Source organism: Barbus barbus (genome assembly GCF_936440315.1).
Source record: "Barbus barbus genome assembly, chromosome: 18".
NCBI classification, from domain to species: Eukaryota; Metazoa; Chordata; class Actinopteri; order Cypriniformes; family Cyprinidae; genus Barbus; species Barbus barbus.
In genome coordinates, this window is record NC_136746.1 from 30,349,209 (window position 1) to 30,361,239 (window position 12,031).

Genomic DNA, 12,031 nt, shown 5'->3' on the forward strand with positions numbered 1-12,031 from the left:
AGGTGTTTATTAGAGGAGAAAGTGACTGTTTCTCCAGACAGATCCGTCCTTATATCACTATGAAACAATATCTCACATTCAGCTCTGTGTGTCTGTTCAGTCCTGAAGCACATGACAGTTTCAAACTGCAGCATTGAGCATCAACATACATAAATCTCATTCTATCAGCAGCAGTATGTGGCAATGCTTGTCATTATATCTCCTCTCCTGCTCTGAGACCAGAGTCAATAACAAACTACACACACTTCAACTACAATTCACATTCTGTCATTGTTCTCTACAGGTTGAGTGATTGTGGCGTCACAGATGAAGGTTGTGCTGCTCTGGCTTCAGCTCTGAGATCAAACCCCTCACACCTGAGAGAACTGGATCTGTCTGTGAATAAACTAGGAGATTCAGTGAAGCTGCTTTCTGATGTACTACAGGATCCTCACTGTAAACTGGAGAAACTAGAGTAAGATCATATATGACACACTGTAAAGTATACTGTATGTGAAGAGCAAAATAAATGACAATTTTTAAGACAAAATTACAAATCAAAAAATGAAACAACAAATTTTAAACACAATAGCAAATCTAAACACAAAGCAAGTCAGAAAACACAATGAGAAGCCAGACAAAACGGAAAAAGTAGGTATTGTTTGCAAATTGAATACTTATCACAGATTACCGTAAAATAAATGCTGTGACTGTGCCAGACAGTTACCCGTTACCTCGGATGGAGGATTGTATAGATGACATCGGTTCTGCACGTTTTGTTACAAAGCTTGATATGCTAAAAGGATATTGGCAAGTAGAGCCCTGCGCGGGACTGTTTTCTTCATCCCGCCCGCGCCCGCCGAATTTCTGACCATTACCGCCCGCTCCCGCAACGTGTGTGTTACACTCCCACCCGCTCCCGCAATGTGTATGTCCACTCCCGCCCGCACCCGCACAACTCTGAGAATTTATTCCCGCACGATAATAGAGATGCATTGATTTTGTGTCTTCTCCCGTCCCGCAGGAAAAAAAAAAAAACGTATTGTATTGCTATTATTAAAGAGATTCATGTTTGTTTCTTTCCCTGACCTGCATGTATTCTGACGCACTGGTAGGGAAGATGAATATAGCCTGGGCTATCGGGGACATCTAAAACGCTTAGGCTACCGCGCGTTTCTTTAGACTTCAAGTACTTTGATTTTGTTGACAATGACATCATGTCGCTAGGCTACCTCCCGATCCCGCAGTGTTTTTTTTTAGCCGCCCATTCCCGCCCGCAGCAAAGTTCAAACCGCCCGCTCCCGCGAGATTTGCGTTGGGTCCCGCAGCACTCTATTGGCAAGTTCCACTCACCTCAAAAGCTTCAGAGATTTCAGCCTTTGTAACCTCAGATAATTTCCTCCAGTATACAGAAATGTCCCAGAAACTTTCCAGTGCCTCGTTAATATCGTTTTACATGATGTACCAAATTGTAACGCGTATCTTGATGATCTGGTGTTGTATTCGTGGAGTTGGACATAAAACATTTGCCTGTTGAGAACAGTGTTTGAGTGACTTGTTAAAGCAAATTTGACACTTAATTTAGCAAAATGTGAATTTGGCTAAGCAACTGTCACTTACCTTGGTAAGGAGGTTGGTCAAGGCCAAGTGCGACTAGTAGAGGCCAAGGTCACGGCCATAGCAGATTTTCCAGTTCCTACCACCCGCAGAGAGTTGCGGAGGTTCTTGGGAATGGCAGGGTATTATCGTAGTTTCTGTAAGAATTCTGTAAGAACAGTGAGAGCCACGAGTAGAGTCCAAATAAGGATGCATTCACTTGTGATTATTATAAATATAATCTCATGCTGTGAATATGTTATTACATGGGGTGGCAGGGTGGCTCTGTGGGTAGAGCTGTTTTTACAGCAAAAAGGTCCCCGCTTTGAGGCCTTTCTCTCATGTTCTCCTCGTGTCTGTGTGGGTTTCCTCTGAGTGCTCCAGTTTCCCCCACAATCTATAAACATGCAGCAGGTGAATTGAACACTATAAATTAACTGCAGGTGTGACTGTTTGTGTGTGTTTGTGAGTCCTGTGATGGACTGGCCATCCGTTCAGGGAGTCCAATGATCCATCAAACATATTTATTTGTGCTTTAAGGCTGCAGTTCGTAAGTTGTACCTCTTTGTCGCCCTCTATGTTTGAAAGCCTGGAATTGCAGTTTCTTGTGGAATTATCTTCCATGCGTGGGGTTGTGATCCGGCACGGCTCCAGTGCGGATGAATCTAATGTTTTGAGGTGAATGTGTGGCTGTCAGTCACCGCACCGGTGTGGATATTTACTGTCCTTCGCAATCACAGATTCTAGCCTATGTCTTGGAATATATGACCCAAATGAGAATTTTCACCGTATATTGCCATCTGAACAAGTAACAAGTCCAACTGAGGAAAAAAGAATTACAATAAATCGCGCTACCAATGGTGATTAAATCTAAAGATCAGTTAGCTCTTATCACATCTAACTGTGCAAAGTATTATCATTGTTATACTTTGTTCTCAAATTATTAATGTTAACAACATCAGCATAGCGTGACTATGAGTATAGCATATGCATGTAGATTTCAATTTTTGTACAGTCTAATATCTAATTGTCATACCATTCAAATTTCATATTAAGAAATTCTTTTAATCCAAAAAGCAAATTAATCTTCCTTCAAACTGGTTCTATTTAAAATACAAAAACTTGTGTAATCCCACGTTGGCTATCTGTAATCAGAATAGGGTGAAATAGTCCCGAAATCGGGGGCTTTGTCCCGCATCCCACAAGACGTAAGCAGTGTCCTGCATTTCCATTATGTATTCTGTATTATTATTTTTTCATCCCAGAAATTGATATACCAAAATAAGATATAAAATAAGGCACAAAGGATGTGCGGACGTCATCAAGTGCTCGAGCACCACTGACGGAAATGGTCGAGCGCACACGGAAAAACATGATATTCTCCTTTCATTTAAAAAAAACAAAAAAAAAATGATTGCAGCTTTCAGACACGACTTTCTTCTCATTTTAATAGTGCATTTGAGGCAGTTTCTTTGGCGTTATTTTAATGAAAAGTGTCCAGAGCACATTATTGTAATGTGAGAGTGCAACAAATGTATCCTCTCGCAGGATTCTCTTCACTCTCACACAAAACAGATGCACTCTCTCTCTCTCAATCAGACATTAGGCCTACGTGTGCATGCTCAAAACTGATACTCTCTCCTGGATTTAATGTTGCCAGAAGTGCAACCTGGATTGAGGACAATGGGCATCCACCGGCAGAAATATAAATCGGCATAACATAAAAGACAATGGATGTAATGTAAATCAGTATTTAAATGGCATAATAGTAGTAAATGTATCTGTCTCATACGTGTCCCGCATTGTCCCGCAAAATCACATCTACTGTCCCGCAACAGATCTATTGCCAGGTGGTCACCCTAAATCAGAAGCACATTTAAAATTGGAATATAATTTAATTTAATTTCATAAACACACAATCCTTTCTGGATTACAATCCGCCATCAAAATGAAACATTTAATTATTCCAGCTGCTGTGAGAAAAGGCTATAAACGATCTGCAGTAGTGATGCTCGGTTCGTGAACGACTGCAGCTTTAAGTTTGTACTTTCTCTTTAATAATGGATTCACAGCTAAACTGATCTGATCTGAGAGAGTGAAGAGTGTGTCATTGTTCTCTACAGGTTGAGATATTGTGTCGTCACAGATGAAGGTTGTGCTGCTCTGGCTTCAGCTCTGAGATCAAACCCCTCACACCTGAGAGAACTGAATCTGTCGTGGAATAAACTAGGAGATTCAGTGAAGCTGCTTTCTGATGTACTACAGGAGCCTCACTGTAAACTGGAGAAACTGTGGTAAGATCATATATGACTCTCACATGAAGCACATTTAAAGTAAATATCAAGTGTTCAGCCTCAGGTTTTTAGTATTAAATAAACAGCATAGTTTATTTATTATATAGGGATTAAAACCTACTATTCACATCCATATTTCCCAAAACAATTCATAATAGTTTCAATTCAATCCGTAGTTACCTTTCAGTTGAGTGGATGTTAAATGAAGTTTCAGATCTCTCCTCCCGGTGTCCGTGCTAGTTCGGCCAAGTTCAGACCACTTGAAGCTCCAAATAAGGATTTATTCAGGTTCTGATAACTGGTTATTTAATAATTAATTACTCAGAGACTGGATTTAAAAGTTTAACGAATCACCAATACAATGGTTTTGTTTTATTTAAAAACAATAACTCATAAGCAGATAACAAAATAACAAGCGAGAAGTCTTCACCACGGAAATGTCAGCCTCGTACATCTCTTCTTCCAGCATTTTATAGCCTTGCATATCATCTGTGTCAATCTCATACACGACTTCTTTCCTCTCCCTGGTCTGTGTCTGCTCTTGCCTCTCGTGTAGACAGGAAATGCAACCTTCACCATAGAGGCTTCTCAAGGCAGAGTTAAGAGTTCAAATAAAAAAAATTACATCTTAACGTCAGAATCTCTTTTAGTTTGAAACAGATATTTTTATCTTCCAGTTCTTTCAATCTCTCGTGTCAAAGCATTAAACTTTGCTTACTAACTAAATGCAACATATTGCACGAATATTTAAACAGCATAATAAACAACATATGTCTACACAAACAGCAAACACAAGCGTATATATTAACCGTTTAGGCGCTATGCCGCTAATCGCAAATTGCAATCTACATAGCAAAACCTCAGAAACTATCTATACACCTAAAATAAGAATTACTCACCACGCTGGGAATATATAGTTTAAGTTATGAATTCAATCTGGAATTGTTATAGAAGTTCAGGAAGCTTCAACACGAGAACAACATGACCTTTTTCTATCAGTGCCTTTTTTTCCTTTTTCTAACGATCACATGAGCCTACTGTAACAACGTTCTTAAAGGGACAGCACCCAACATCCTGGCCCCCAATGACCCAAACAGGTCATTCAAACAAAGGAAGGGTAATGTCTGAATTAAGCTAATTTAACTGAGAAGATTCAACTGGGAAGACTGGTTTCCAGGAGGCAAATTTTGTCTGCAGGACGTTTGAAGACTCCCGTCTGTGTTTTCACTTCCACAGTACGCACCAATCCATCTGCACCTGGATAGACTTGAGTAATCAGACCTAATGGCCAATGATTGCGTGGTGTATTTTCATGCAGAATGATCACAAGATCTCCTATTTGAAGATTCCGCTTTGGTTGTAGCCATTTTTGGCGTTGTTGCAATGCAGGTAAATACTCCTTGAGCCATCTGCACCAGAAGACATCTGCAAGATATTGTACCTGGCGCCATCTGCGTCGGTAAAGGTCTTGTTTCACGAAGGCCCCTGGGGGTAGAGTTGCACCGGAACGGAGTAACAACAGATGATTTGGGGTGAGTGGTAGAGGATCTGATGGGTCGTCTGAGAGTTTAGTGATTGGTCTACCATTGACAATAGACTCAACACAACAAAACAGTGTTGTCAGACCCTCGTCATCTGGTGCCTGCTGCAAAAGGACAGTGTTTAGAATGGAACGAACGGTGCGAATTTGTCGCTCCCAAACACCACCCATGTGTGAGGCAGCAGGTGGATTGAAGATCCATTTTGCATTGTTCTGCAGCAGGTAATCAGAAATCTTTTGTTGATTCCATTCACTGATGGCTTTCCGCAACTCTCGTAACCCACCGACGAAATTAGTCCCATTATCCAATCGTATTTCCGCGGGTGGGCCTCTTCTAGCAATAAATCGCTGTAAGGCGTTGATGAAGGAGTCTGTATCAAGGGTGTGCGCAACTTCCAAGTGGATGGCTCTCGTAGTGAGACATGTAAACAAACATCCGTACCTCTTGAGCTCACTGCGTGCCTTCTTAACCAAGAATGGCCCGAAGTAGTCTATGCCCACACGAGTGAATGGAGGCTCACCTGGAGTCAGTCTAGAATCAGGTAAGTCTGCCATTTGCTGGGTTTGTGGCTTAGCTCTTAACTTGCGACACTGTAGACATGATTTGAGAGTTCGGTTGATGACAGCACGTCCCTTTAGTATCCAGAAACGTTGACGAATTTCTGCAAGTACCCGCTCTGGACCTGCATGACCCAAGCGAAGATGGTAGTGACTGATAATCAGCTGGGTGACGTGATGATTGTTAGGTAGGATCACTGGATGTTTAGCCTCAAAGGGAATTGGGGCATTTGTTAGTCTGCCTCCCACACGGAGTTGGTTGTTTTCATCCTCAAAAGGTTTAAGCTTGAGAGGGGAACTGTGTTTGGCTTGAGAAGATCCAAAAGATGCCATTTGTATGTAGTTGAGAATAGCTAACTCTGCTTGTTGGAGCTCACAAACAATGATGGGGTCAGAAAGATGCACACATGCTTTCTTACATAACAAAGCCTTGACACGCAACATGATGGCAGTAGCCCTTTTCAATCGATGCCAACTGGAGTATCGTTCCAGTAGTCTGTCCACTGCATTTTTCATCACTTGGTTTGGGTTTATGCTAGCTGCATAGACTTCTTTGGCTCGTTTGATCTCTGCTTCCTGTGGCAAATCATGTATGATAGGTTGAGCAGGCCAGTGTTCCTCCTCAAGTTGTAGAAAGTGCGGACCAGAAACCCATTGTTTACTCAACAAAATCTCTCCCATATTCATTCCTCGAGAGACATCATCCGCAGGAGTCAATGTGTTTCCACTGGCATGGTTCTGAACGCTCATGTATTTTTGAAATACGGTTAGCAACGAACGTCTTGAAAAGACAATGCTTGTTGTTGATGTACTGAAGTACGATAGTACTGTCTGTCCAAAAGAAAGTCCTTTCAATTGGAATCTCCAAGTGGCGCTTGATATGCTGATCCAGCTCTGTAGCAACTACTGCTGCTAGTAGCTCCAGTCGTGGTATACTAACTGGCTTGATTGGAGCAAGTCTGGCCTTTGACATCACCAGCCTGCAGGTGTTACCAATCCTGATGTAAGAAACAGCACCATAAGCCAGTTCCGAAGCATCGGAAAAGTGATGGAGCTGGGTTGGTAACAAACAACTAGTGGATGTTGGTCTAAGGCATCTTGGAATTGTCAGTGCTGACAACAGAGGCAAGTCGTTCAACCATCTGTGCCATTGTCCTGCTATGTCCACCGGTAACTCCTCGTCCCAGTCGACTTTCATGCGGCACAACTCTTGAAAGATTGCTTTAGCTTTGAGCACGAAAGGGCTTGCGAATCCTAAAGGATCATAGATGGAACTGGTAGTGCTCAATACTCCTCTCTTTGTTACAGGCTTGTCCACTGACTTGACATCAAATGTGAAGCAATCTCGTTCTACATCCCAAAGGACACATAGTGTTCTTTCAAATGGCAAATCCTCTTGGTCAAGGTTTACCTCATGTAACGATTTTGCCCAATCATCAACTGGTATAGATTTCATCACTTCCTTAGAATTGCTTAACCACTTGGTTAATCTAAAGCCTCCACAGATCAGCAGTTCCCGGAGTTCGGAAGCAAGTTTAATGGCGGCCTCTTCCGTTGGTACTGACCTAAGGCAATCGTCGACGTAGAAATTTCGCTTCACCGTTTCCACCGTGTCATCCGAGAAGTTTCCATGATTGTCCTCCGCCACTCGTTGCAAGGCAAAATTGGCAGCACTAGGACTCCAGACACCTCCAAACAGATGAGCCGTCATACGATAATGCTTAGGTGGTTTGTCTGGGTCGTTATCTTGCCACCACAGGAAGAGAAGCACATCTCTGTCACCAGATGGCACTCGGACTTGATAAAACATGCTCTCGATGTCCGCATTCAAAGCAACGGGTTCTTGCCTAAACTTGAGAAGAAATCCTAGTAGCTTGTTGGTAAGGTCTGGGCCTTGGTGAACATGATCATTCAACGAAGTACCTTGGTACCGTGCTGCACAATCGAAGACAATACAAACCTTCTCTGGCTTGTGTGGATGTAGCACTAGATGATGTGGCAGGTACCACACGCAACCATCTTCTCTGTTAATGTCAACAACCTCTTCTACGTATCCTTTCAGCAAAGAGTCTCTTATACCTTCTGTATACTTCTGACACAAAGTCAGATCTTTCTTTAGCCTCTTTCCAAGAAGGTCTAATCGATGTTTGGCCATTGTGTAGTTATTATGCAGTCGTGGTGGATGTTCTTTGAAAAGGATTGGTTGTGTGTAATGACCATCTTCTTTGACTGATTGCTTGTTCCATAGATCCACAACTTGCTCGTCGACTACTGACAATGAGTCATTGTTCACATGCACTGGATCATCCAGTTTCCAAAATCTTTCAACAGCTTGTTGTAGAGAGTGGTCAGCTTGAATGAAATTGGCAGAGATAGATGTTGAACCGTCAGCTACTGGTCCATGGAGTGTCCACCCCAGGCCAGTCAGAATTGCTTAAGGCTCACCTGACTCACAACAGCGTGTCTCACGTGGAGCAAGTATATCTGGTTGGTCTAGACCTATCAGCAGGGGAACTTCATCAGCTAGATCAACATCAGGTAAACTGATTTCATCTGCAATTTCCTTCAGATGCGGCCACTGGAACACCTCGTGCTGTGTGACTAGATTGTCTAGACTTATGTTCAGATGATCCCGACAGAGGACTCCCTTCATCAGGTAAGAGGTCCTTTGTTGGGCATCTTCAACTTGTAGATCCACTGCTAGGGTGACTACATTGAGATTTTTGGTCTCCATAGTGTTCAGTTTAATGTTCATTTTACGTGACTCTAGCTTAAGAGCGTGAACTAGTTTCTTAGAAGCAAAGGTCCCATTGGAGCCACTGTCAAGAAAAGCAAAGACATTCATAGAGAATCGTTTGTGTCTGTCTGAAACCACTACAGGCAGAATGGGAAGTGCAATCTTCTTTTGACTGACTTCAATGCATTTTCTGGTGGCATGTGTTTGAATGGCTTGTGGCGGGTTGACAGCTGGCTCATCTTCAGTAGCTTGATTAGTAGATTGGCCTTTGTCATTGTTAGAAGCTACAATGGCAGAATGTAGCCAGCTGTTGTGCTTCTTCCCACATCCGGGCACCTTGCATACCCAGCTGCGAGAACAGATTGTGCTGCTATGACCCTTCATAAAGCAGTTCGAGCAGAGTTGCTTTCGCTGAACAAAGGCCAAACGCTCATGAACAGACAAAGCTCTGAAGGCTTGACACTGGTTCAGGAAGTGTCCGTCAGTGCACTTTGGACACTTAAATCTTGATGTTGTCTTTGGTGTGGACGATGTGGTGGATTCATTAGTAACTGACACTGTTGCAAATGTCTGCCTTTTCTTATTGAAGCTTGACTTAGCACTTGATTTAGAACTCGCTGTAAAATTTCGATTGACAGGAGTAAGAAGATTACCAAAGATAGGATCAGCTCTCTTAGCGGCTTCAGATTGAACAAGACTGACTACGTCGTCCAACTTTGGTAAACATCCAGATTTGATAATCTCATAATTTATCGTGAGCCATCTTTTCTTTATGTCTTCAGGCAGCTTTTCCACGATCTGTAGCAATGTGCGCCCACCATTCAGCTCATCCTCACACTTCTTTGCCTTTAGAGTGTCTCGACAGCTACACAGAATGTCTGCAAAACTTTGCAACTGCTTGTTGTCTTTAATGTCTTTGTGATTGAGCACCTTGTCGACCCATGCTTGTGATATTGCATATGGATTGCCAAAACATCTTTTCAGAATAGCCATGGCTTCTGCATAGCCCAGGCTAGAGTCAGGGTTGTACAAGCAATGTGAGATAGCATCTCTAGCTTGGCCGACAGTGTACTGATGCAGTCGAGTGAGTTTCTCTTGATCCGGCACTGTCTCTTTGTCAGTCACTGAGGAGAATAATTGAATGAACTGCCAGTACTATAAGGGTTCTCCATCGAACTTGATCATGTCAACAGGTGGTAAGTGCATGGAATCAACGTGTGACTGATACTGTTGCCTTGACAGCTCTAGAAGTTGACATAAAGAATTCTCATTTACTGCTGAGAGTGATGGACGAAAGTTAAGGGATGGGTTACCTGAGACAGGAGTTGAGAAAACTTTGTTTATTGTCGTTAACTCAGCCTTCTGTCGATTTTCCTCCATCTCCGCATCTTTGAGTTCCAGTAAGCCTTTTAGTCCATCCATTTCAAATTTAGCTTGCTGAAGTTGTAGTTTAAACTCTGCACGCAGACATTCTTCTTGTTGAGCTAAAAGCACAGAGAACTTCTTATTTTCTTTCTGTCTTAAATTCTGTAGCTCTTGCAACTGGGTAGATAATTGGTCTACAGGAGACATTTGCAGTTTATCAGCTTCATCAAGCATTTGCTGTTCCTCTTGGAAGTTTGATGCATCAAACGCTTCCATTGATGGCTTAAAGTCTTCAAGCCAGGTTAAGACTGTGTGCTGAAAGTCTTGCACATCCCGCAGGACTGATGTTAAGTAGCCATTAGAAGCATCAAGGTCATCATCATCTTCTAATGTTTTATGATACATGTCATGAATCTGATGAAACCGCATAACTGCCTCATCCAAAGCAGCAAGTTTCATCTCTACCTCTTTGAGCTGATTACAGTTCATAGCGGTTGTAATCTGTGTCATCATGCGTGTCACAGCAGCCTTTGCACTTCCACATTGACGCTTGAGACCCCTTTGTTGTTGATCTGGGGTAGAACTTTCTTCTGTTTCTTGATCCATGTTGTTATTAATTTCTTTCTTCCTCGTGTTTGACTTTAATGTTACCCATAAAATGATAACATTAACTTGGAACTTGATTTTGTCCTTTATTCCAGTAGTGCAGAACTCACACTGTACACATTTTGGTCAGTGTTGTTGTTTACTTGTAGTTTAGAATTTGTGTACATTTTATATGCATACGTGAGTGTGTGGTCAAACTGTAAAAACAAAAGAGTTCACAATTAACATTTAGTAACATTTCACATATCACAATTAAGCATTATCACATGTGATATACGGATTTCTAGAACAATCTCTCGTGTCAAAGCGTTAAATTTTGCTTACTAACTAAATGCAACATATTGCACGAATATTTAAACAGCATAATAAACAACATATGTCTTCACAAACAGCAAACACAAGCGTATATATTAACCGTTTAGGCGCTATGGCGCTAATCGCAAATTGCAATCTACATAGCAATACCTCAGAAACTATCTATACACCTAAAATAAGAATTACTCACCACGCTGGGAATATATAGTTTAAGTTATGAATTCAATCTGGAATTGTTATAGAAGTTTAGCAAGCTTCAACAGGAGAACAACATGACCTTTTTCTATCAGTGCCTTTTTTTCCTTTTTCTAACGATCACATGAGCCTACTGTAACAACGTTCTTAAAGGGGCAGCACCCAACACTAATATTCTGATTTATTATCAGTGTTGAAACTGTTGTGCTGCTTAATATTTTTGGAACCTTTTTTCTTTGGTTCTTTGATTAGGCTAATAAAAAGTTAAAAAGAACAGCATTAGTTAAAAATATAAATATTTTCTAACAATATAAGTCTTTACTATCACTTTTTATTAATTTAACACATCCTTGCTGAATAAAAGTATTAATGTAAAAAAATCATAAGAAAGAGAAAATTTACTGACCCCAACCTTTTGACTAGTAGTGTATATTGCAACATAAAATTTCTGTTTTGAATAAACACTGTTCTTTTCAACTTTTTATTTCTCAAAGAATCCTGAAAAATATCACAGGTCCCAAAAAAATATTAAGCAGCGCAACTTTTTCCAACATTGATTATGAATCAGCATATTAGAATGTTTTCTGAAGTATCATGTGACACTGAAAATTCAGCATTTCTTCATAGGAATACATTATATTTCAAAGTATATTAAAATAAAAAACTGAAAAATTAAATTACATTTTTATCAAAAAAATACAGCCTTGATGAGCCTTAGAAACTTCTTTAGAAAATGTACAGATCCCAAACTTTTGAATAGCAGTGTATTGTAATAATGTTTTCTCATGGAACCTAAAATATACATCATTTAGTTGCATCAAGGGTCAAATCAAATATAAATAGCAC

General features: G+C 41.0%; 1 protein-coding gene across 1 annotated transcript in view; it reads left to right on the forward strand.

Moving 5' to 3' along the window:
* The window catches only part of LOC306884227 (NACHT, LRR and PYD domains-containing protein 12-like), a gene marked incomplete at both ends in the record, with an annotated part of 41,243 nt that overhangs the window by 10,471 nt on the left and 18,741 nt on the right, over positions 1-12,031 (forward strand). The window contains 2 exons of the mRNA XM_079439946.1: positions 284-454; positions 3,699-3,869. Coding sequence (XP_079296072.1) covers positions 284-454; positions 3,699-3,869 — 342 coding nt within the window. The remainder of the gene's footprint in view (positions 1-283; positions 455-3,698; positions 3,870-12,031) is intronic.